General features: G+C 50.8%; 3 protein-coding genes across 3 annotated transcripts; all 3 read right to left on the minus strand.

The window, feature by feature from the left end:
• Positions 1–785: 785 nt before the first annotated feature.
• LOC135576105 (feather keratin Cos2-3-like) lies at positions 786–1,094 on the minus strand. Its single transcript, XM_065039471.1, has one exon. The coding sequence runs from the start codon at positions 1,092–1,094 to the stop codon at positions 786–788; it is 309 nt and encodes a 102-aa protein (XP_064895543.1).
• An 8,393-nt stretch (positions 1,095–9,487) lies between these two features.
• Positions 9,488–10,620, minus strand: LOC135576178 (feather keratin 1-like). The gene is made up of 2 exons (XM_065039899.1): positions 10,598–10,620; positions 9,488–10,249 (listed from the first exon to the last, which is right to left on the minus strand). The coding sequence occupies exon 2, from the start codon at positions 10,226–10,228 to the stop codon at positions 9,920–9,922; it is 309 nt and encodes a 102-aa protein (XP_064895971.1). The 5' UTR covers positions 10,229–10,249; positions 10,598–10,620; the 3' UTR covers positions 9,488–9,919.
• An 8,527-nt stretch (positions 10,621–19,147) lies between these two features.
• LOC135576106 (feather keratin 1-like) lies at positions 19,148–19,456 on the minus strand. The gene has a single exon (XM_065039472.1). The coding sequence runs from the start codon at positions 19,454–19,456 to the stop codon at positions 19,148–19,150; it is 309 nt and encodes a 102-aa protein (XP_064895544.1).
• Between the last annotated feature and the right edge of the window lie 6,802 nt (positions 19,457–26,258).

A 26,258-nucleotide genomic window follows, 5' to 3' on the forward strand; every position in this document is an offset into this window, starting at 1 on the left:
CGTCTCAAGGCTGGGGTTAAGACAGGTTGTCCTGGGCTTTCCTGGGACAGTATTGCCTCTGCCTTGTCAATACCACATTCATTCCTCCTTCTCCTCACTATTGCTTCACAATGTTGAGCTTCCCAAGGAAAAAGAAAAGGTGTATACAACAAAGTGATGGAGTGACTGAACTGCCTTGTGTTGTTCTACCCCAGTATAGCCCACATAGGCAGAGATGTTTAGAAACCAGAGGTTACACCCAAGTCATGGCTAAGTATAGTCAATACCAAAGTAGTTGACAATCACTGCACAACCTTCTCCAACAACATGATCTGAGAACCAGGCCTGAGCATGATGAGACAAAGGCATGGGCTGGGATGCAGAAGAACTTTAATATGTCCAAAGAAAACAAAATAAGGTGGCTTTGAGGGGCAGCTCCAGTAGCCAAAACACCGGGGGCAGACAGGAGTTTGTGACCCATGGTTGTGGTACATATCCAGCCAGGTGTCCATCTGCCCGTCCCACAGAGGGAGGAGGGCCAGCAGGTCCTCCCTAGGCTGGCTTTGTGGGGCTCACAGCCCAGGGGAGCACAAGAGAACAGAGACACAAGAGGGAGAGAAGACACGGGGAGAAGGGAAAAAACGGCATGGGCTGAGCTTTCTGAGAACCCAGGCTGGCCCTGTCTTTTTACAAAGGGTGCTGGGCTTGCTCAGCCCATCTGAAAGGAACAACCTGATGATTTGTCTCCAGTCCAGCCCGATCTTTTGGGTCCCTGGTTTCCTTCCCCAGCGCCATCACCAGCAGCTTTAGCAGGGGAAACACCTCCTCGTGCCGCAGATGCCGCTGCCCAAGACAGAGAGACCAAAGCCCCCGGAGTTGATGGGCACTCCCTGAGAGCTGAGGATGCTGCCAACAGCAGCGGAGGTGGAGGAGCCCACGGCGGTGTTCTGCGGGAAGGAGCTGAGGATGGGGCCGGGCAGGGTCACCACCACAGCTGGGGGCTCAATGACAACTCTGGAGTCCTGGCACTGCTGGACACAGGGCTCATTGCAGCTGTTGGCCAGCGGGGTTGGGCCGCAGGGCTGGCAGGGCAGGCACGGGTTGTAGCAGGACATGTCTTGTGGCTGGAGCTGCACCTGGGAGAGAGGACAGGGGGAGGCTGAGCATGAGGGATGACATAGTATCAGCCTTTGTCCCAACCATGAGAGAGCCAAGCAAGAAACTCGAGATGAGAGTTGGAGGCTGTGTAGGTGACCCACAGGCTTTTCCCTCAGAAGAGCCCTGCCAGGAGTGACCAGGGAGATCCCCACGTATCCCATAGCTCAGGAGACACTTCAGCCACACTCCAGAGTCTCTCCTTGTCACATGTTCTGCCCCCTCTCTGCTCCCATGGCAAGCAGCCTCAACACCCTGCATGGGACAAAGGAACAAAGAAACCCCAGAGGAGGAGGAGGAAGAGGAGGAGAATGGTTGTCCGACTCACCTCAGTTCCAAGAAGAGGGAGGCGAGAGGAGTGGATGCGACAGTGAGGTGCAGGACCCACTTTTATACTGCTCCTGCACCGCCCCAGACCCACAGTCACTGCACGCGGGCAGTAATTTTCCAACAGACTCACTTCCAAAGCAGAATATCCTAATTAATGACATAGGTTGTGTTTTGGTTTCTGTCAACGCTCCCATTTCAATTCCGCATTGCTGCCATGCCCTCCAGGCCACAGCCTCTCATTTCAAGTACCATATGAGAAGCGCAAGGATTTCCTGTGTGAGAAAACATCGGAACCTGCCAAAAATATGCTCTGTGTAGAGCCCCATGGAGCAGGTTTTTTCCTGACAAATGAGGGGCATTTAGGGGCTCAGGACAATGTCTTATTCCTCCCATTCTCCTCACACTACAATGCACTTTGGCTGTACACTTTGGACCTGACCAGCTACAGACACAATGGCTTGGGCACATTTCCAAACACTCTGGCCACCCTGTGAGCCCCTTGTGCTGTGGGAGTGCTGGCAAGACGGTCACACTGAGACCAAAGGCCATTAGGGCTTCCAGGAGCTGTGTACTCGGGTCCAGCCCAATGGTCAGAGCTGGTTTTCCCGGGGCTGGGATGGAACTGCCCTGGCCTCAGGGAAATTTATCCCTGTGTGGGATACAGGCCTGCAGACAGCATGCACTCCTGGCTTGGACTCACACCAGAAGCCTGACACACGGCCAATCCAAAACTAGAGTGTGACTCAGCATGGGTAGGGAGAGTCTATCCCAGGTAGCTTGCCTGCTGAAGGCACTCCCTTGGCCTGCTGGGATGCGTCCCAGCTGACTCCATGTCTGCAGGGCAGGGAAGCGCATCGCCTCCTTGAAGTTGTCTCAGAGCTGTTTTTCTACCCAGGTCCCTTCAGATCCCGTCCAGTCCCTGAGCATCCCCAGCACATGGCACTGCAGGGTCCTGACAGCCCTCACTCACTGGGTAGTTTGGGGAGGTTTCTTTGCCTCTCCAATGGTACCGGTTGTTGCTCCAGCAAGAGGAGGGCTTTGGGGCAGTGGAGGGGAGGCCTGCTGATACCCTAATGCCAGGAGATGTTTTTCCTGGTGATACAGGGAATTGACAATTAACTAATGAACACTTAAAGAACTGACACTTGAGAACTAACCCTACCCCACATCACTAAAGACACTTAGAGAGTGTTAACCCTTTAACCCACATCACTATTGCCCAGCCTTGCTTATCTCTGTGTAACTTATTGTTAGAAAAACAGGACTTCACTGACGCCTTGCAAAAATGGTAATCCTTGGGTGGATCCTTGATGCATCCTTGGGTGAACTAGATAACAGAAACTTGGGCACAGGACAGGAGCTACACCAGTTTTAACCAGCTCAGCAGTGTGAGTCCCAACCAACTCATCACACCGAACCAAAGGTGACCGTGTACAGAGAAGAAGACCCGGGTTCACAATCACTGTGCAGCTGCAACCAGGAGAGCCGGAGGTGGAGGCTATGGAAAGGGTCTCCTGAACTCATTGTAATAAGAACCGCCTTCTTGGGGACAGGTTATGAACATGTACAGGCGCTAATAAAATTTCATGAATACGTAACACTTTACTGCATTTAACGAAGTTCACAGCTACTGTAATTTTACACACGCATTGGGTGAAATGATTCTCTGTTTGTCCGGCGTCATAAAGAAATACATACCTTCCTTATAACCTCAAGGGTTAAGGTCATTCAGCGCCTCACTGGGAGCCAGGGATGAGCCCCAGGTGGAGAGGAGATTTCTGCAAGGCTTTTGTTCCTTCTTTTTACTGACAATTCAGGAGAGCTCCTCAGCACGGCCCAGTCTGTTTGGTCAGGGCGATGAAGATTGTGTGTCTGTTCTCTTCCACCTTTCAAGTCTCTCCCTGATGCTGAACCCTGGCCCTTTGGGCACAGCTACCCAAAGGAGTTCTGTTTTCTGAGACCACCCACATATTTCTTGAACAATCCCCTTATTTAGCATGAAGGATGAGCAGAGGGAGGAGATGAGCCGCCCACTCTTCCCTTGGATGTGAATGGACTGAAGCATAAAACTCCTGACTCCAGACACCTTTGAGCAGTGTGCTGTGTGGCACTAATGAAGTTTCATCGCACTCACCACCAAGACAGATACAGTGACTGTAAGACTGACAAGAGGAGAAATCTTCCCTTCCTTCTGATATTCAAATCTCTTTCTCTTTCTCTTTCTCTTTCTCTTTCTCTTTCTCTTTCTCTTTCTCTTTCTCTTTCTCTTTCTCTTTCTCTTTCTCTTTCTCTTTCTCCCAACTCTCAAAGGTACCATTGTTTTGAGTTTTGTTGTTGAAGTCTTTTGAAATTCTGATTGCTGTCATTCCACTCAGGCATCTCAAGGCAGCACATGAAAGAAGCCTGCATGGCAGTGCAGGCATGTCAGAAATGAGGAAATGAAATGACAGCATTGATGGGCACCAAAATAGAAACTTTACATAGGATACTCTGCTTTGGAAGTGAGTCTGCTGGGAAATTACTGCCCGCGTGCAGTGACTGTGGTCCTGGGGCGGTGCAGGAGCAGTATAAAAGCGGGTCCTTCTCCTGACTCTCTCATCCACTCCTCTTGCCTCCGTCTCCTTGGGATCAAGGTGAGTATGAAGCCCTATCTCCACCTCCTTCCACTCCTCCTCCTTTAAGTTTTCTCATTGCATTCCTGCCCTTTAGTCCCATGCAGCGTCTTGAGGGTGTTTGTAGTGTGAGAGGGAATTGGTCAGAAAGTGTGACATGGTGCTGTATTGTTGAGGTGTCTCCTTGAGCTGTGGGCAAGTTGGGATCCCCTTGGGCTTCATCACTCATGGCGGGGCTGCCTGAGGGGAAGTAGAAGTGTGAGTGCCCCCTACACATTGTCCAGCTCTTGTCTGCAGGCCATACCTTGCCTTGCTCATGTTGGGGTGACAAGCTGTTCCTCACTCATCTCCCCTGTTCTTCTTCCCCCTGCCCTCTCTCCCAGGTGCAGCTCCAGCCACAAGACATGTCCTGCTACAACCCGTGCCTGCCCTGCCAGTCCTCTGGCCCAACCCCGCTGGCCAACAGCTGCAATGAGCCCTGTGTCAGGCAGTGCCAGGACTCCCATGTTTACATCCAGCCGTCCCCTGTGGTGGTGACCCTGCCCGGCCCCATCCTCAGCTCCTTCCCGCAGAACACCGCCGTGGGCTCCTCCACCTCCGCTGCCGTTGGCAGCATCCTCAGCTCTCAGGGAGTGCCCATCAACTCCGGGGGCTTTGGCCTGTCTGGCTTGGGCAGCGGCATCTGCGGCACGAGGAGGTGTTTCCCCTGCTAAAGCTGCTGGTGATGGCCCTGGGGAAGGCCCGCAGGGACACACAAGATGGGACTGGTCTTGGGAGGGAGAACTGGGCTGTTGGTTTCAGAGGGGCTGAGCAACCCTGGCATCTGTTGCAAAAGGACGGGGCCAGTTTGGGCTCTCAGGAAGCACGGCCCATGCCGCCTTTCTCCTCTTCCAGTGCCTCCTGTTCCTCTTGTGTCCTTGTTGTCCTGTGCTCCTCTGGGCTGTGAGTTCCACAAAGTCAGCCTAGGGAGGACCTGCTGGCCGTTCCCCCTCTGTGGGACAGTCAGACGGAGACCTGGTTCAACCTCTTCCACAGCTGTGAGTTACATATTCCTGCCTGCCCCTGGTGCTTCCTGCTCCAGGATCTCCATTCCAATCCACCTCTTTCACTCTTTTGCCTCATTAAAGTTCTTCTGCACCTGAGCTCATGTCTCTGTGTCATCTTTTCCTCTGCAGATGCTTTCCCAAGGTGCCCAGGGAGAAGAATGGTCTTCAAGAATTATGCTGGGAGGGCTGTTTTTAGTGTGGTTTTGTGGTGGCTTTTGGCACAATTGTCTTTATTCTGACTGGGATGGAATTCTCTTTCCCTACAGCAGTGTTCATAATGCTGTGCTTTGCAGTTGTAGCTGGAAAGGTTCTGATGACAGCACATCTGTGTTTTGGTTTTGTTGAGCAGTGCTTGCACAGCAGCAAGGTTGTGTCTCCAGCCACACTCCCAAAGGCCAATAGGCTGGTGCTAGGCAAGAGAATGGAATGGGACAGGGCAGGACATCTGCAAGACAGTTGACTCAGAGTGACCAAAGGGACATTCGGTACCATATGACATTGTGCTGAGCAAGAACTGTAAGAGAAATAAGGAGGAAGTGGAGGGGCCATTCATTATTTGTCCATTCATTTTTCAAAGCAACCACTACATGTACTCTGGCCTTGCTTTGCAGGAATTGGCTGAAAATCACCTCCTGATAGAAAACAGCAGATAAATCTTTTTTACTATGCTTTGCTTGTCTACGTGGCCTCTGCATTTCTTCCTCACACTGCTTGTATCTCAGCCTACAACTCTGTAATGTCTGTAATTCTCCATGTCTTGCTCGAGGAGGTGGAAGTAATAGAGCATCTCGGTGGACATCTGGTGACCAGACAAGGTCACGTCACCCCGGTCTTTTTGGTGCTTCCTGTGGGGTTTGAGACAGCAGCAGTTTTGATTTGAGCAGGTTTTAGCTGTAGCAGTTACCAATTTACAGGCCACTGTACAGCAAAGGCAGTTTGCTCACTGAACTGCTTATCTCTTGATTTTGCTGATGTTTGGAACATATTAATAGAAGCAAATGTTCTGGGCTTTGTCCTGGCATTGGGGCCCTTTCAGTGCTGGGGGAGCTGTCTAGCGGAGAGGAAGAGGAAATTCAGCTCCCTGTTCCCAGAAAAACGGATGTGGGGTTGTTTTCTTGTGTATACCCCTGGGGTTATTGCTTATTCTTTAGTGAGGTGTTTACTGCTATTAATTAAAACCGGTGATTTACTGTGAGTTTTGTGGACTCTAGTGTAAAGCTGGGGACAACTCCAAGTTCTTCTGCATCCCAGTCCAAGCCTGTGTGTCATCCTTTTCCCTGCAGACACTGTTCCAAGATACCCATTGAGAGAAACGTTCCTCACGGTGATTCTGGGAAGCAGTTCTTGGGGATGGTTGGGCGGTGGTTGTTAACACGAAGATTTTTGAGTGAACGACTGTGGCCAGGCTTTTCAAAGTACTTGTTCTTCAGAAGGTGCTGAGGCATCGAGCTAGTGCTGTGAAGTGGTGGATGATTGCTTTTGCATCACTTGTTATTTCATTTTTTTTTTTCACTTCCCCTCTAGGAGTGTCCTTATCTTGACCCAAAGGTATTTTGCTCTCCTTTTCTTCCAAATCTGCCCCCATACTGTTGGGACAGTGAACGAAGAGAACAGTTGGTAGGTGGTTAATGCTGACTGGGTTCTACACACCACACAGACCCACATGCAGTGCAAGTCGTCCTCATCTTGCTCCTTCCCGTTCTGTGCCCAGAGCTTCCTGGGAATGTTTCTGGAGGGAGGGAGCAGGGAGAGGCACTGGCAGGAGAAGAGGCAGCGGGTTCAGGCTTAGTGTCTCCTAGGGCTGTTGAGAATGTCTCTAAAGCAGCGTGGTGAGCAGCAGCAAAGGCTGCAGAGAGGCTTGCAGATGAGGAAAGGAGCTGCTCAACTGCTGTAGGACACAGCTGGACAAGGTGACGCATGTCCAGATAGAACCAGCCCTATTTCCCCATGAATCCCTCATGCCCTGAGAGGCAGCAGCCCAACAGCAGGGCCAGGCAAAGGTGCTTTTGCAGTAACGCCAGCAAAACACGTGCAACTCCAGCACTGTTTTTGGGGACCAAGCACAATCATCAGCATCCTGGCCATGGTGACCAGGACCTCAGATAGGAGATACAGGGTAGTGACTCTCCCACTCTTCTCAGCACCTGGAAGCACCTGCAACACTGCTGTAATGCAAGTAAGACGTGATGCAAGAAACACCTTGGCCAAGTGGAGTGTGTTCAGCAGAAGGTGTTCCAGGATGGTGAGGAGCTGGAGCACTTGTGTGGGGAGCAGTGACGGGGGACACGGGGCTTGCTGAAGACAATATTTGTTGTGAGAATGAAGAGCAGCTTTGGAGTAGCAGTGTTGAGGTCCCACAGAAGACAGATCGAGGCTCAACACTGGCTGTGTGTGGCTGGAGGACTAGAGACAATGGGCTCACGTTCAGACGTGAAAGGTTTGTACCTGGTAGGAAGAAAATGGTTTTCAGAAAAGGTGGGTCAGGCAGTGAAAGAGGTTTCCCGGGGACATTGTGCAGTCACCCTCCTTGGACACGGTCACCGTTTACTGCCAGGTGACAATAGACTGTGGCAGATGGTCTTTGTGAACACCCGCTGCCCACCCCATTAATGCAAGGCAATAGGGGGAAAAGGGAGAGAGATTTGCAAGTTGGGAAGGTTAAAAATGATTTACTAATGCTACTAATAAACAGAGAAAATAATACAAAATATACAAAACCAGTCTTGAATTTCCTGGGGTAATGCAGTGTTTCCCACCATGGAGCCGGTGTCACTCCAGTGGCTGCATGTGGGAGATTTGAGGGAATTTCCTGAAGTTAATGTGTGGATGGGTTTCTGTTAGATGGAGATTTGTTACTGAACTAGCCAGGCCCAAAGGAATTTCAAGGCCACCTGGGAAAGCTGAAAACAGGAGCTGCTGTGGGAGTAAGGCAGTTCTGCAATAACAGGGCCTCAAGAAGACATAAATCAAGAGACCTATTAGCAGTGAGACTCGGGCGCGTGGGCAGCTCATGAACATAGACAATATCCAATCAGCGAATGCATGCTTGTAGCATGGATGCGTGATCAGGAAATAACTGCATATATAAGGTGGCTTGTTTCTGTAATAAATGGTTTTGCTTGAATTCATATTGGATTGTGTGGAGTCCATGATTTTTCACCCTCACAGCTGCAGGACAGGCACCCAGAAGACCTGGGCTGGACTCCTCGACTAACCAGAACTGGATTCAGAGATGCAGGGTCTGGAACCAGGCCTAGGATAGCAGGCACGACAGGCAGGGTCCTCTTCAGATGCCGGCCATGATTCAAGAGGACAAGACCCTTGTGATCTCTCACTCTTATAGGGTGTATTATGAGTGTGGGGTGGAATACTCGGTCAATTTTAGTCACCTGTTCTGTTTGCTCCTCCTTGCAAATACACCCCTCTCACTTATGGGACGTGCAATATTTATCAGTAACCTTGACTGCCATAGCAATAAGTGTAAACCTGGGCCTCTCCTGCATGTCATTGCTACCGTTATGAGCTCCAGAGCGAAGAGTCTCAAAAAACACGCAGCCAAATTCAGAAAAGTGCAGTTACTTAGAAGAACTTAGCTGAAAGGAAAATTCACTACAAGAGAAACTAGTCTTGTTTTAAACAAAACCAGGACAGGCACTCATGGCTTGAGACCAATGATCTCTGAAGGTCATTTGCAACTTGATTATGCTCTGATCCTATGGTGCCAGGACAGCCTTTTTGTGCCTTCTTGGCCCACCGGATAGAGGGCCAGCAATGAGGAGAAGGAGCTCAGGTTCTCAGGCAAGAAGACAGGCAGCGTGCAGGAGCTGTCCTGGTTGCTCTGAGTAAGGTAAGAAAGGACTGCAGAAGGCATCTCCGCACCTACTAGAAGATCGTACGATCTGTGCACGCCAGGTCTTGGGACAAGTTTTCCCAAAGATGCTGTGGCAGTATTTTCCCTTCCTGTTCTCCAGCTTTTCTTTTCCACCTGGTCTTTCCCTCACCCCAAAATTCTACGTCTCAAGGCTGGGGTTAAGACAGGTTGTCCTGGGCTTTCCTGGGACAGTATTGCCTCTGCCTTGTCAATACCACATTCATTCCTCCTTCTCCTCACTATTGCTTCACAATGTTGAGCTTCCCAAGGAAAAAGAAAAGGTGTATACAACAAAGTGATGGAGTGACTGAACTGCCTTGTGTTGTTCTACCCCAGTATAGCCCACGTAGGCAGAGATGTTTAGAAACCAGAGGCTACACTCAAGTCATGACTAAGTACAGTCAATACCAAAGTAGTTGACAATCACTGCACAACCTTCTCCAACAACCTGATCCGATATCCAGGCCTGAGCATGATGAGAAAAAGGCATGGGCTGGGATGCAGAAGAACTTTAATGAGACAAAAGAAAACAAAATAAGGTGGCTCTGAGGGGCAGCTCCAGTAGCCAGAACACCGGGGGCAGACAGGAGTTTGTGACCCATGGTTGTGGTACATATCCAGCCAGGTGTCCATCTGCCTGTCCCACAGAGGGAGGAGGGCCAGCAGGTCCTCCCTAGGCTGGCTTTGTGGGGCTCACAGCCCAGGGGAGCACAAGAGAACAGAGACACAAGAGGGAGAGAAGACATGGGGAGAAGGGAAAGATGACATGGGCTGTGCTTTCTGAGAGGCCAGGCTGGCCCTGTCTTTTTACAAAGGGTGCTGGGCTTGCTCAGCCCATCTCAAAGGAACAACCTGATGATTTGTCTCCAGTCCAGCCCGATCTTTTGGGTCCCTGGTTTCCTTCCCCAGCGCCATCACCAGCAGCTTTAGCAGGGGAAACACCTCCTCGTGCCGCAGATGCCGCTGCCCAAGCCAGAGAGACCAAAGCCCCCGGAGTTGATGGGCACTCCCTGAGAGCTGAGGATGCTGCCAACGGCAGCGGAGGTGGAGGAGCCCACGGCGGTGTTCTGCGGGAAGGAGCTGAGGATGGGGCCGGGCAAGGTCACCACCACAGCTGGGGGCTCAATGACAACTCTGGAGTCCTGGCACTGCTGGACACAGGGCTCATTGCAGCTGTTGGCCAGCGGGGTTGGGCCGCAGGGCTGGCAGGGCAAGCACGGGTTGTAGCAGGACATGTCTTGTGGCTGGAGCTGCACCTGGGAGAGAGGACAGGGGGAGGCTGAGCGTAGAGGGATGACATAGTATCAGCCTTTGTCCCAACCATGAGAGAGCCAAGCAAGAAACTGGAGATGAGAGTTGGAGGCTGTGTAGGTGACCCACAGTCTTTTCCCTCAGAAGAGCCCTGCCAAGAGTGACCAGGGAGATCCCCACGTATCCCATAGCTCAGGAGACACTTCAGCCACACTCCAGAGTCTCTCCTTGTCACACGTTCTGCCCCCTCTCTGCTCCCATGGCAAGCAGCCTCAACACCCTGCATGGGACAAAGGAACAAAGAAACCCCAGAGGAGGAGGAGGAAGAGGAGGAGAATGGTTGTCCGACTCACCTCAGTTCCAAGAAGAGGGAGGCGAGAGGAGTGGATGCGAGAGTGAGGTGCAGGACCCACTTTTATACTGCTCCTGCACCGCCCCAGGCCCACAGTCACTGCACGCGGGCAGTAATTTTCCAACAGACTCACTTCCAAAGCAAAATATCCTAATTAATGACACAGGTTGTGTTTTGGTTTCTGTCAATGCTCCCATTTCAATTCCGCATTGCTGCCATGCCCTCCAGGCCACAGCCTCTCATTTCAAGTACCATATGAGAAGCGCAAGGATTTCTTGTGTGAGAAAACATTGGAACCTGCCAAAAATATGCTCTGTGTACAGCCCCATGGAGCAGGTTTTTTCCTGACAAATGAGGGGCATTTAGGGGCTCAGGACAATGTCTTATTCCTCCCACTCTCCTCACACCACAATGCACTTTGGCTGTACACTTTGGACCTGACCAGCTACAGACACAATGGCTTGGGCACATTTCCAAACACTCTGGCCACCCTGTGAGCGCCTTGAGCTGTGGGAGTGCCGGCAATAAGGTCACACTGAGACCAAAGGCCATTAGGGCTTCCAGGAGCTGCGTACTCGGGTCCAGCCGAACGGTCAGAGCTGGTTTTCCCGGGGCTGGGATGGAGCTGCCCTGGCCTCAGGGAATTTATCCCTGTGTGGGATACAGGCCTGCAGACAGCATGCACTCCTGGCTTGGGCTCACACCAGAAGCCTGACACACGGCCAATCCAAAACTAGAGTGTGACTCAGCATAGGTAGGGAGAGTCTATCCCAGGTAGCTTGCCTGCTGAAGGCACTCCCTTGGCCTGCTGGGATGCGTCCCAGCTGACTCCATGTCTGCAGGGCAGGGAAGCGCATCGCCTCCTTGAAGTTGTCTCAGAGCTGTTTTTCTACCCAGGTCCCTTCAGATCCCGTCCAGTCCCTGAGCATCCCCAGCACATGGCACTGCAGGGTCCTGACAGCCCTCACTCACTGGGTAGTTTGGGGAGGTTTCTTTGCCTCTCCAATGGTACCGGTTGTTGCTCCAGCAAGAGGAGGGCTTTGGGGCAGTGGAGGGGAGGCCTGCTGATACCCTAATGCCAGGAGATGTTTTTCCTGGTGATACAGGGAATTGACAATTAACTAATGAACACTTAAAGAACTGACACTTGGGAACTAACCCTACTCCACATCACTAAAGACACTTAGAGAGTGTTAACACTTTAACCCACATCACTATTGCCCAGCCTTGCTTATCTCTGTGTAACTTATTGTACGAAAAACAGGACTTCACTGACGCCTGCAAAAATGGTAATCCTTGGATGCATCCTTGATGTATCCTTGGGCGAACTAGTTAACAGAAACTTGGGCACAGGACAGGAGCTACACCAGTTTTAACCAGCTCAGCAGTGTGAGTCCCAACCAACTCACCACAGCGAACCAAAGGTGACCGTGTACAGAGAAGAAGACCCGGCTTCACGATCACTGTGCAGCTGCAACAAGGAGGAGCTGGAGGTGGAGACTATGGAAATGGTCTCCTGAACTCATTGTAATAAGAACCGCTTTCTTGAGGACAGGTTATGAACATGCACAGGCGTTCCTAAAATTTCATGAATACGTAACACTTTACTGCATTTAACCAAGTTCACAGCTACTGTAATTTTACACACGCATTGGGTGAAATGATTCCCTGTTTGTCCGGCGTCATAAAGAAATACATACCTTCCTTATAACCTCAAGGGTTAAGGTTATTCAGCACCTCACTGGGACCCAGGGATGAGTCCCAGGTGGAGTGGAGATTTCTGCAAGGCTTTTGTTCCTTCTTTTTACTGACAATTCAGGAGAGCTCCTCAGCACCGCCCAGTCTGTTTGGTCAGGGCGATGAAGTTTGTGTGTCTGTTCTCTTCCACCCTTCAAGTCTCTCCCTGGTGCTGACCCCTGGCCCTTTGGCACAGCTACCCAAAGGAGTTCTGTTTTCTGAGACCACCCACATATATATTGAACAATCCCCTTATTTAGCATGAAGGATGAACAGAGGGAGGACATGAGCCGCCCACTCTTCTCTTGGATGTGAATGGACTGAAGCATAAAACTCCTAACTCCAGTCACCTTTGTGCAGTGTGCTGTGTGGCACTAATGAAGTTTCATCGCACTCACCACCAAGACAGATACAGAGACTGTCAGACTGACAAGTGGAGAAATCTTCCCTTCCTTCTGATATTCAAATCTCTTTCTCTTTCTCTTTCTCTTTCTCTTTCTCTTTCTCTTTCTCTTTCTCTTTCTCTTTCTCTTTCTCTTTCTCTTTCTCTCTTTCTCTTTCTCTTTCTCTTTCTCTTTCTCTTTCTCTTTCTCTTTCTCTTTCTCTTTCTCTTTCTCTTTCTCTTTCTTCTCTTTCTCTTTCTCTCAACACTCAAAGGTACCATTGTTTTGAGTTTTGTTGTTGAAGTCTTTTGAAATCCTGTTTGCTGTCATTCCACTCAGGCATCTCAAGCCAGCACATGAAAGAAGCCTGCATGGCAGAGCAGGCATGTCAGAAATGAGGAAATGAAATGACAGCATTGATGGGCACCAAAATAGAAACTTTACATAGGATACTCTGCTTTGGAAGTGAGTCTGCTGGGAAATTACTGCCCACGTGCAGTGACTGTGGTCCCGGGGCGGTGCAGGAGCAGTATAAAAGCGGGTCCTTCTCCTGACTCTCTCATCCACTCCTCTTGCCTCCGTCTCCTTGGGATCAAGGTGAGTAGGAAGCCCTATCTCCACGTCCTTCCACTCCTCCTCCTTTAAGTTTTCTCATTGCATTCCTGCCCTTTAGTCCCATGCAGCGTCTTGAGGGTGTTTGTAGTGTGAGAGGGAATTGGTCAGAAAGTCTGACATGGTGGTGTATTGTTGAGGTGTCTCCTTGAGCTGTGGGCAAGTTGGGATCCCCTTGGGCTTCATCGCTCATGGCGGGGCTGCCTGAGGGGAAGGAGAAGTGTGTGTGGCCCCTACACATTGTCCAGCTCTTGTCTGCAGGCCATACCTTGCCTTGCTCATGTTGGGGTGACAAGCTGTTCCTCACTCATCTCCCCTGTTCTTCTTCCCCCTGCCCTCTCTCCCAGGTGCAGCTCCAGCCACAAGACATGTCCTGCTACAACCCGTGCCTGCCCTGCCAGTCCTCTGGCCCAACCCCGCTGGCCAACAGCTGCAATGAGCCCTGTGTCAGGCAGTGCCAGGACTCCCATGTTTACATCCAGCCGTCCCCTGTGGTGGTGACCCTGCCCGGCCCCATCCTCAGCTCCTTCCCGCAGAACACCGCCGTGGGCTCCTCCACCTCCGCTGCTGTTGGCAGCATCCTCAGCTCTCAGGGAGTGCCCATCAACTCCGGGGGCTTTGGCCTGTCTGGCTTGGGCAGCGGCATCTGTGGCACGAGGAGGTGTTTCCCCTGCTAAAGCTGCTGGTGATGGCCCTGGGGAAGGCCCCCAGGGACACACAAGATGGGACTGGTCTTGGGAGGGAGAACTGGGTTGTTGGTTTCAGAGGGGCTGAGCAACCCTGGCATCTGTTGCAAAAGGACGGGGCCAGTCTGGGCTCTCAGGAAGCACGGACCATGCCGCCTTTCTCCCCTTCCAGTGCCTCCTGTTCCTCTTGTGTCCTTGTTCTCCTGTGCTCCTCTGGGCTGTGAGTTCCACAAAGTCAGCCTAGGGAGGACCTGCTGGCCGTTCCCCCTCTGTGGGACAGTCAGACGGAGACGTGGTTCAACCTCTTCCACAGCCGTGAGTTACATATTCCTGTCTGCCCCTGGTGCTTCCTGCCTCAGGATCTCCATTCCAATCCACCGATCCACCTCTTTCCCTCTTTTGTCTCATTAAAGTTCTTCTGCACCTGAGCTCCTGTCTCTGTGTCATCTTTTCCTCTGCAGATGCTTTCCCAAGGTGCCCAGGGAGAAGAATGGTCTTCAAGAATTATGCTGGGAGGGCTGTTTTTAGTGTGCTTGTGTGGTGGCTTTTGGCACAATTGTGTTTATTCTGACTGGGATGGAATTCTCTTTCCCTACAGCAGTGTTCATAATGCTGTGCTTTGCAGTTGTAGCTGGAAAGGTTTTGATGACAACACATCTGTGTTTTGGTTTTTGTTGAGCAGTGCTTGCACAGCAGCAAGGTTGTGTCTCCAGCCACACTCCCAAAGGCCAATAGGCTGGTGCTAGGCGAGAGAATGGGATGGGACAAGGCAGGACATCTGCAGGACAGTTGACTCAGAGTGACCAAAGGGACATTCGGTACCATATGACATTGTGCTGAGCAAGAACTGTAAGAGAAATAAGGAGGAAGTGGATGGGCCATTCATTATTTGTCCATTCATTTTTCAAAGCAACCACTTATGTACTCTGGCCTTGCTTTGCAGGAATTGGCTGAAAATCACCTCCTGGTAGAAAACAGCAGATAAATCTTTTTTACTATGCTTTGCGTTTCTACGTGGCCTCTGCATTTCTTCCTCACACTGCTTGTATCTCAGCCTACAACTCTGTAATGTCTGTAATTCTCCATGTCTTGCTCAAGGAGGTGGAAGTAATAGAGCATCTCGGTGGACATCTGGTGACCAGACAAGGTCACGTCACCCCGGTCTTTTTGGTGCTTCCTGTGGGGTTTGAGACAGCAGCACTTTTGATTTGAGCAGGTTTTAGCTGTAGCAGTTACCAATTTACAGGCCACTGTACAGCAAAGGCAGTTTGCTCACTGAACTGCTTATCTCTTGATTTTGCTGATGTTTGGAACATATTAATAGAAGCAAATGTTCTGGGCTTTGTCCTGGCATTGGGGCCCTTTCAGTGCTGGGGGAGCTGTCTAGCGGAGAGGAAGAGGAAATTCAGCTCCCTCTTCCCAGAGAAACGGATGTGGGGTTGTTTTCTTGTGTATACCCCTGGGGTTATTGCTTATTCTTTAGTGAGGTGTTTACTGCTATTAATTAAAACCGGTGATTTACTGTGAGTTTTGTGGACTCTAGTGTAAAGCTGGGGACAACTCCAAGTTCTTCTGCATCCCAGTCCAAGCCTGTGTGTCATCCTTTTCCCTGCAGACACTGTTCCAAGATACCCATTGAGAGAAACGATCCTCATGGTGATTCTGGGAAGCAGTTCTTGGGGATGGTTGGGCGATGGTTGTTAACACGAAGATTTTTCAGTGAATGACTGTGGCCAGTCTTTTCAAAGTACTTGTTCTTCAAAGGGTGCTGAGGCATCGAGCTAGTGCTGTGAAGTGGTGGATGATTGCTTTTGCATCACTTGTTATTTCTTTTTTTTTTTTTTCTCACTTCCCCTCTAGGAGTGTCCTTATCTTGACCCAAAGGTATTTTGCTCTCCTTTTCTTCCAAATCTGCCCCCATACTGTTGGAACAGTGAACGAAGAGAACAGTTGGTAGGTGGTTAATGCTGACTGGGTTCTACACACCACACAGACCCACATGCAGCGCAAGTCGTCCTCATCTTGCTCCTTCCCGTTCTGTGCCCAGAGCTTCCTGGGAATGTTTCTGGAGGGAGGGAGCAGGGAGAGGCACTGGCAGGAGAAGAGGCCGCGGGTTCAGGCTGAGTGTCTCCAAGGGCTGTTCAGAATGTCTCTAAAGCAGCGTGGTGAGCAGCAGCAAAGGCTGCAGAGAGGCTTGCAGATGAGGAAAGGAGCTGCTCAACTGCTGTAGGACACAGCTGGAGAAGGTGACGCATGTCCAGATAGAACCAGCCCTATTTCCCCATGAATCCCTCATGCCCTGAGAGGCAGCAGCCCAACAGCAGGGCCAGGCAAAGGTGCTTTTGCAGTAACGCCAGCAAAACAGGTGCAACTCCAGCACTGTTTTTGGGGACCAAGCACACTCATCAGCATCCTGGCCATGGTGACCAGGACCTCAGATAGGAGATACAGGGTAGTGACTCTCCCACTCTTCTCAGAACGTGGAAGCACCTGCAACACTGCTGTAATGCAAGTAAGACGTGATGCAAGAAACACCTTGGCCAAGTGGAGTGTGTTCAGCAGAAGGTGTTCCAGGATGGTGAGGAGCTGGAGCACTTGTGTGGGGAGCAGTGACGGGGGGCACGGGGCTTGCTGAAGACAATATTTGTTGTGAGAATGAAGAGCAGCTTTGGAGTAGCAGTGTTGAGGTCCCATAGAAGACAGATCGAGGCTCAACACTGGCTGTGTGTGGCTGGAGGACTAGAGACAATGGGCTCACGTTCAGACCTGAGAGGTTTGTACCTGGTAGGAAGAAAATGGTTTTCAGAAAAGGTGGGTCAGGCAGTGAAAGAGGTTTCCCGGGGACATTGTCCAGTCACCCTCCTTGGACACGGTCACCGTTTACGGCAGGGTGACAATAGACTGTGGCAGATGGTCTTTGTGAACACCCCCTGCCCACCCCATTAATGCAAGGCAATAGGGGGAAAAGGGAGAGAGATTTGCAAGTTGGGAAGGTTAAAAATGATTTACTAATGCTACTAATAAACAGAGAAAATAATACAAAATATACAAAACCAGTCTTGAATTTCCTGGGGTAATGCAGTGTTTCCCACCATGGAGCCGGTGTCACTCCAGTGGCTGCATGTGGGAGATTTGAGGGAATTTCTTGAAGTTAATGTCTGGATGGGTTTCTGTTAGATGGAGATTTGTTACTGAACTAGCCAGGCCCAAAGGAATTTCAAGGCCACCTGGGAAAGCTGAAAACAGGAGCTGCTGTGGGAGTGAGGCAGTTCTGCAATGACAGGGCCTCAAGAAGACATAAATCAAGAGACCTATTAGCAGTGAGACTCGGGCGCGTGGGCAGCTCATGAACATAGACAATATCCAATCAGCGAATGCATGCTTGTAGCATGGATGCGTGATCAGGAAATAACTGCATATATAAGGAGGCTTGTTTCTGTAATAAATGGCTTTGCTTGAATTCATATTGGATTGTGTGGAGTCCATGATTTTTCACCCTCTCAGCTGCAGGGCAGGCACCCGGAAGTCCTGGGCTGGACTCCTCGACTAACCAGAACTGGATTCAGAGATGCAGGGTCTGGAACCAGGCCCAGGATAGCAGGCACGACAGGCAGGGTCCTCTTCAGATGCCGGCCATGGTCGAAGAGGACGAGACCCTTGTGATCTTTCACTCTTATAAGGTCTATGATGTGTGTGGGGTGGAATACTCGGTCAATTTTAGTCACCTGTTCTGTTTGCTCCTCCTTGCAAATACACCCCTCTCACTTATGGGACGTGCAATATTTATCAGTAACCTTGACTGCCATAGCAATAAGTGTAAACCTGGGCCTCTCCTGCATGTCATTGCTACCGTTATGAGCTCCAGAGCAAAGAGTCTCAAAAAACACGCAGCCAAATTCAGAAAAGTGCAGTTACTTAGAAGAACTTAGCTGAAAGGAAAATTCACTACAAGAGAAACTAGTCTTGTTTTAAACAAAACCAGGACAGGCACTCATGGCTTGAGACCAATGATCTCTGAAGGTCATTTGCAACTTAATTATGCTCTGATCCTATGGTGCCAGGACAGCCTTTTTGTGCCTTCTTGGCCCACCGGATAGAGGGCCAGCAATGAGGAGAAGGAGCTCAGGTTCTCAGGCAAGAAGACAGGCAGCGTGCAGGAGCTGTCCTGGTTGCTCTGAGTAAGGTAAGAAAGGACTGCAGAAGGCATCTCCGCACCTACTAGAAGATCGTACGATCTGTGCACGCCAGGTCTTGGGACAAGTTTTCCCAGAGATGGTGTGGCAGTATTTTCCCTTCCTGTTCTCCAGCTTTTCTTTTCCACCTGGTCTTTCCCTCACCCCAAAATTCTACGTCTCAAGGCTGGGGTTAAGACAGGTTGTCCTGGGCTTTCCTGGGACAGTATTGCCTCTGCCTTGTCAATACCACATTCATTCCTCCTTCTCCTCACTATTGCTTCACAATGTTGAGCTTCCCAAGGAAAAAGAAAAGGTGTATACAACAAAGTGATGGAGTGACTGAACTGCCTTGTGTTGTTCTACCCCAGTATAGCCCACATAGGCAGAGATGTTTAGAAACCAGAGGTTACACCCAAGTCATGACTAAGTATAGTCAATACCAAAGTAGTTGACAATCACTGCACAACCTTCTCCAACAATATGATCCGAGAACCAGGCCTGAGCATGATGAGACAAAGGCATGGGCTGGGATGCAGAAGAACTTTAATGAGACAAAAGAAAGCAAAATAAGGTGGCTCTGAGGGGTAGCTCCAGTAGCCAGAACACCGGGGGCAGACAGGAGTATGTGACCCATGGTTGTGGTACAGATCCAGCCAGGTGTCCATCTGCCTGTCCCACAGAGGGAGGAGGGCCAGCAGGTCCTCCCTAGGCTGGCTTTGTGGGGCTCACAGCCCAGGGGAGCACAAGAGAACAGAGACACAAGAGGGAGAGAAGACACGGGGAGAAGGGAAAGATGGCATGGGCTGTGCTTTCTGAGAGGCCAGGCTGGCCCTGTCTTTTTACAAAGGGTGCTGGGCTTGCTCAGCCCATCTGAAAGGAACAACCTGATGATTTGTCTCCAGTCCAGCCCGATCTTTTGGGTCCCTGGTTTCCTTCCCCAGCGCCATCACCAGCAGCTTTAGCAGGGGAAACACCTCCTCGTGCCGCAGATGCCGCTGCCCAAGCCAGACAGGCCAAAGCCCCCGGAGTTGATGGGCACTCCCTGAGAGCTGAGGATGCTGCCAACGGCAGCGGAGGTGGAGGAGCCCACGGCGGTGTTCTGCGGGAAGGAGCTGAGGATGGGTCCTGGCAGGGTCACCACCACAGCTGGGGGCTCGATGACAACTCTGGAGTCCTGGCACTGCTGGACACAGGGCTCATTGCAGCTGTTGGCCAGCGGGGTTGGGCCGCAGGGCTGGCAGGGCAGGCACGGGTTGTAGCAGGACATGTCTTGTGGCTGGAGCTGCACCTGGGAGAGAGGACAGGGGGAGGCTGAGCATGAGGGATGACATAGTATCAGCCTTTGTCCCAACCATGAGAGAGCCAAGCAACAAACTGGAGATGAGAGTTGGAGGCTGTGTAGGTGACCCACAGTCTTTTCCCTCAGAAGAGCCAGGCCAAGAGTGACCAGGGAGATCCCCACGTATCCCATAGCTCAGGAGACACTTCAGCCACACTCCAGAGTCTCTCCTTGTCACACGTTCTGCCCCCTCTCTGCTCCCATGGCAAGCAGCCTCAACACCCTGCATGGGACAAAGGAACAAAGAAACCCCAGAGGAGGAGGAGGAAGAGGAGGAGAATGGTTGTCCGACTCACGTCAGTTCCAAGAAGAGGGAGGCGAGAGGAGTGGATGCGAGAGTGAGGTGCAGGACCCACTTTTATACTGCTCCTGCACCGCCCCAGGCCCACAGTCACTGCACGCGGGCAGTAATTTTCCAACAGACTCACTTCCAAAGCAGAATAACCTAATTAATGACATAGGTTGTGTTTTGGTTTCTGTCAACGCTCCCATTTCAGTTCCGCATTGCTGCCATGCCCTCCAGGCCACAGCCTCTCATTTCAAGTACCATATGAGAAGCGCAAGGATTTCCTGTGTGAGAAAACATCGGAACCTGCCAAAAATATGCTCTGTGTAGAGCCCCATGGAGCAGGTTTTTTCCTGACAAATGAGGGGCATTTAGGGGCTCAGGACAATGTCTTATTCCTCCCACTCTCCTCACATCACAATGCACTTTGGCTGTACACTTTGGACCTGACCAGCTACAGACACAATGGCTTGGGCACATTTCCAAACACTCTGGCCACCCTGTGAGCCCCTTGAGCTGTGGGAGTGCTGGCAAGACGGTCACACTTAGACCAAAGGCCATTAGGGCTTCCAGGAGCTGCGTACTCGGGTCCAGCCCAATGGTCAGAGCTGTTTTTCCTGGGGCTGGGATGGAGCTGCCCTGGCCTCAGGGAAATTTATCCCTGTGTGGGATACAGGCCTGCAGACAGCATGCACTCCTGGCTTGGGCTCACACCAGAAGCCTGACACACGGCCAATCCAAAACTAGAGTGTGACTCAGCATGGGTAGGGAGAGTCTATCCCAGGTAGCTTGCCTGCTGAAGGCACTCCCTTGGCCTGCTGGGATGCGTTCCAGCTGACTCCATGTCTGCAGGGCAGGGAAGCGCATCGCCTCCTTGAAGTTGTCTCAGAGCTGTTTTTCTACCCAGGTCCCTTCAGATCCCGTCCAGTCCCTGAGCATCCCCAGCACATGGCACTGCAGGGTCCTGACAGCCCTCACTCACTGGGTAGTTTGGGGAGGTTGCTTTGCCTCTCCAATGGTACCGGTTGTTGCTCCAGCAAGAGGAGGGCTTTGGGGCAGTGGAGGGGAGGCCTGCTGATACCCTAATGCCAGGAGATGTTTTTTCTGGTGATACAGGGAATTGACAATTAACTAATGAACACTTAGAGAACTGACACTTGAGAACTAACCCTACCCCACATCACTAAAGACACTTAGAGAGTGTTAACCCTTTAACCCACATCACTATTGCCCAGCCTTGCTTATCTCTGTGTAACTTATTGTTAGAAAAACAGGACTTCACTGACGCCTTGCAAAAATGGTAATCCTTGGATGCATCCTTGATGCATCCTTGGGTGAACTAGATAACAGAAACTTGGGCACAGGACAGGAGCTACACCAGTTTTAACCAGCTCAGCAGTGTGAGTCCCAACCAACTCATCACACCGAACCAAAGGTGACCGTGTACAAAGAAGAAGACCCGGGTTCACGATCACTGTGCAGCTGCAACCAGGAGAGCCAGAGGTGGAGACTACGGAAATGGTCTCCTGAACTCATTGTAATAAGAACCGCCTTCTTGGGGACAGGTTATGAACATGTACAGGCGTTAATAAAACTTCAAGAATATGTAACACTTTACTGCATTTAACCAAGTTCACAGCTACTGTAATTTTACACACTCATTGGGTGAAATGATTCCACGTTTGTCCGGCGTCATAAAGAAATACATACCTTCCTTATAACCTCAAGGGTTAAGGTCATTCAGCACCTCACTGGGACCCAGGGATGAGCCCCAGGTGGAGTGGAGATTTCTGCAAGGCTTTTGTTCCTTCTTTTTACTGACAATTCAGGAGAGCTCCTCAGCACCGCCCAGTCTGTTTAGTCAGGGCGATGAAGTTTGTGTGTCTGTTCTCTTCCACCTTTCAAGTCTCTCCCTGATGCTGACCCCTGGCCCTTTGGGCACAGCTACCCAAAGGAGTTCTGTTTTCTGAGACCACCCACATATTTCTTGAACAATCCCCTTCTTTAGCATGAAGGATGAGCAGAGGGAGGAGATGAGCCGCCCACTCTTCCCTTGGATGTGAATGGACTGAAGCATAAAACTCCTAACTCCAGACACCTTTGTGCAGTGTGCTGTGTGGCACTAATGAAGTTTCATCGCACTCACCACCAAGACAGATACAGAGACTGTTAGACTGACAAGTGGAGAAATCTTCCCTTCCTTCTGATATTCAAATCATTCTCTTTCTCTTTCTCTTTCTCTTTCTCTTTCTCTTTCTCTTTCTCTTTCTCTTTCTCTTTCTCTTTCTCTCTTTCTCTTTCTCTTTCTCTTTCTCTTTCTCTCAACACTCAAAGGTACCATTGTTTTGAGTTTTGTTGTTGAAGTCTTTTGAAATCCTGATTGCTGTCATTCCACTCAGGCATCTCAAGCCAGCACATGAAAGAAGCCTGCATGGCAGAGCAGGCATGTCAGAAATGAGGAAATGAAATGACAGCATTGATGGGCACCAAAATAGAAACTTTACATAGGATACTCTGCTTTGGAAGTGAGTCTGCTGGGAAATTACTGCCCGCGTGCAGTGACTGTGGTCCCGGGGCGGTGCAGGAGCAGTATAAAAGCGGGTCCTTCTCCTGACTCTCTCATCCACTCCTCTTGCCTCCGTCTCCTTGGGATCAAGGTGAGTATGAAGCCCTATCTCCACCTCCTTCCACTCCTCCTCCTTTAAGTTTTCTCATTACATTCCTGCCCTTTAGTCCCATGCAGCGTCTTGAGGGTGTTTGTAGTGTGAGAGGGAATTGGTCAGAAAGTCTGACATGGTGGTGTATTGTTGAGGTGTCTCCTTGAGCCGTGGGCAAGTTGGGATCCCCTTGGGCTTCATCGCTCATGGCGGGGCTGCCTGAGGGGAAGGAGAAGTGTGTGTGGCCCCTACACATTGTCCAGCTCTTGTCTGTAGGCCATACCTTGCCTTGCTCATGTTGGGGTGACAAGCTGTTCCTCACTCATCTCCCCTGTTCTTCTTCCCCCTGCCCTCTCTCCCAGGTGCAGCTCCAGCCACAAGACATGTCCTGCTACAACCCGTGCCTGCCCTGCCAGTCCTCTGGCCCAACCCCGCTGGCCAACAGCTGCAATGAGCCCTGTGTCAGGCAGTGCCAGGACTCCCATGTTTACATCCAGCCGTCCCCTGTGGTGGTGACCCTGCCCGGCCCCATCCTCAGCTCCTTCCCGCAGAACACCGCCGTGGGCTCCTCCACCTCCGCTGCCGTTGGCAGCATCCTCAGCTCTCAGGGAGTGCCCATCAACTCCGGGGGCTTTGGCCTGTCTGGCTTGGGCAGCGGCATCTGTGGCACGAGGAGGTGTTTCCCCTGCTAAAGCTGCTGGTGATGGCCCTGGGGAAGGCCCCCAGGGACACACAAGACGGGACTGGTCTTGGGAGGGAGAACTGGGTTGTTGGTTTCAGAGGGGCTGAGCAACCCTGGTATCTGTTGCAAAAGGACGGGGCCAGTCTGGGCTCTCAGGAAGCACGGCCCATGCCGCCTTTCTCCTCTTCCAGTGCCTCCTGTTCCTCTTGTGTCCTTGTTCTCCTGTGCTCCTCTGGGCTGTGAGTTCCACAAAGTCAGCCTAGGGAGGACCTGCTGGCCGTTCCCCCTCTGTGGGACAGTCAGACGGAGACCTGGTTCAACCTCTTCCACAGCCGTGAGTTACATATTCCTGTCTGCCCCTGGTGCTTCCTGCTCCAGGATCTCCATTCCAATCCACATCTTTCCCTCTTTTGCCTCATTAAAGTTCTTCTGCACCTGAGCTCATGTCTCTGTGTCATCTTTTCCTCTGCAGATGCTTTCCCAAGGTGCCCAGGGAGAAGAATGGTCTTCAAGTATTATGCTGGGAGGGCTGTTTTTAGTGTGGTTTTGTGGTGGCTTTTGGCACAATTGTGTTTATTCTGACTGGGATGGAATTCTCTTTCCCTACAGCAGTGTTCATAATGCTGTGCTTTGCAGTTGTAGCTGGAAAGGTTTTGATGACAACACATCTGTGTTTTGGTTTTGTTGAGCAGTGCTTGCACAGCAGCAAGGTTGTGTCTCCAGCCACACTCCCAAAGGCCAATAGGCTGGTGCTAGGCAAGAGAATGGAATGGGACAAGGCAGGACATCTGCAGGACAGTTGACTCAGAGTGACCAAAGGGACATTCGGTACCATATGACATTGTGCTGAGCAAGAACTGTAGGAGAAATAAGGAGGAAGTGGATGGGCCGTTCATTATTTGTCCATTCATTTTTCAAAGCAACCACTACATGTACTCTGGCCTTGCTTTGCAGGAATTGGCTGAAAATCACCTCCTGATAGAAAACAGCAAATAAATCTTTTTTACTATGCTTTGCTTGTCTACGTGGCCTCTGCATTTCTTCCTCACACTGCTTGTATCTCAGCCTACAACTCTGTAATGTCTGTAATTCTCCATGTCTTGCTCAAGGAGGTGGAAGTAATAGAGCATCTCGGTGGACATCTGGTGACCAGACAAGGTCACGTCACCCCGGTCTTTTTGGTGCTTCCTGTGGGGTTTGAGACAGCAGCACTTTTGATTTGAGCAGGTTTTAGCTGTAGCAGTTAAAAATTTACAGGCCACTGTACAGCAAAGGCAGTTTGCTCACTGAACTGCTTATCTCTTGATTTTGCTGATGTTTGGAACATATTAATAGAAGCAAATGTTCTGGGCTTTGTCCTGGCATTGGGGCCCTTTCAGTGCTGGGGGAGCTGTCTAGCGGAGAGTAAGAGGAAATTCAGCTCCCTCTTCCCTGAGAAACGTATGTGGGGTTGTTTTCTTGTGTATACCCCTGGGGTTCTTGCTTATTCTTTAGTGAGGTGTTTACTGCTATTAATTAAAACCGGTGATTTACTGTGAGTTTTGTGGACTCTAGTGTAAAGCTGGGGGCAACTCCAAGTTCTTCTGCATCCCAGTCCAAGCCTGTGTGTCATCCTTTTCCCTGCAGACACTGTTCCAAGATACCCATTGAGAGAAACGTTCCTCACGGTGATTCTGGGAAGCAGTTCTTGGGGATGGTTGGGCGGTGGTTGTTAACACGAAGATTTTTCAGTGAACGACTGTGGCCAGTCTTTTCAAAGTACTTGTTCTTCAAAGGGTGCTGAGGCATCGAGCTGGTGCTGTGAAGAGGTGGATGATTGCTTTTGCATCACTTGTTATTTCATTTTTTTTTTTTTTCTCACTTCCCCTCTAGGAGTGTCCTTATCTTGACCCAAAGGTATTTTGCTCTCCTTTTCTTCCAAATCTTCCCCCATACTGTTGGAACAGTGAACGAAGAGAACAGTTGGTAGGTGGTTAATGCTGACTGGGTTCTACACACCACACAGACCCACATGCAGCGCAAGTCGTCCTCATCTTGCTCCTTCCCGTTCTGTGCCCAGAGCTTCCTGGGAATGTTTCTGGAGGGAGGGAGCAGGGAGAGGCACTGGCAGGAGTAGAGGCAGCGGGTTCAGGCTGAGTGTCTCCAAGGGCTGTTCAGAATGTCTCTAAAGCAGCGTGGTGAGCAGCAACAAAGGCTGCAGAGAGGCTTGCAGATGAGGAAAGGAGCTGCTCAACTGCTGTAGGACACAGCTGGACAAGGTGACGCATGTCCAGATAGAACCAGCCCTATTTCCCCATGAATCTCTCATGCCCTGAGAGGCAGCAGCCCAACAGCAGGGCCAGGCAAAGCTGCTTTTGCAGTAACGCCAGCAAAACAGGTGCAACTCCAGCACTGTTTTTGGGGACCAAGCACACTCATCAGCATCCTGGCCATGGTGACCAGGACCTCAGATAGGAGATACAGGGTAGTGACTCTCCCACTCTTCTCAGAACCTGGAAGCACCTGCAACACTGCTGTAATGTAAGTAAGACGTGATGCAAGAAACACCTTGGCCAAGTGGAGTGTGTTCAGCAGAAGGTGTTCCAGGATGGTGAGGAGCTGGAGCACTTGTGTGGGGAGCAGTGACGGGGGGCACGGGGCTTGCTGAAGACAATATTTGTTGTGAGAATGAAGAGCAGCTTTGGAGTAGCAGTGTTGAGGTCCCACAGAAGACAGATCGAGGCTCAACACTGGCTGTGTGTGGCTGGAGGACTAGAGACAATGGGCTCACGTTCAGACCTGAGAGGTTTGTACCTGGTAGGAAGAAAATGGTTTTCAGAAAAGGTGGGTCAGGCAGTGAAAGAGGTTTCCCGGGGACATTGTCCAGTCACCCTCCTTGGACACGGTCACCGTTTACGGCAGGGTGACAATAGACTGTGGCAGATGGTCTTTGTGAACACCCCCTGCCCACCCCATTAATGCAAGGCAATAGGGGGAAAAGGGAGAGAGATTTGCAAGTTGGGAAGGTTAAAAATGATTTACTAATGCTACTAATAAACAGAGAAAATAATACAAAATATACAAAACCAGTCTTGAATTTCCTGGGGTAATGCAGTGTTTCCCACC

The sequence above is a fragment of the Columba livia genome, chromosome 23, assembly GCF_036013475.1.
Source record: "Columba livia isolate bColLiv1 breed racing homer chromosome 23, bColLiv1.pat.W.v2, whole genome shotgun sequence".
Lineage (NCBI taxonomy): Eukaryota > Metazoa > Chordata > Aves > Columbiformes > Columbidae > Columba > Columba livia.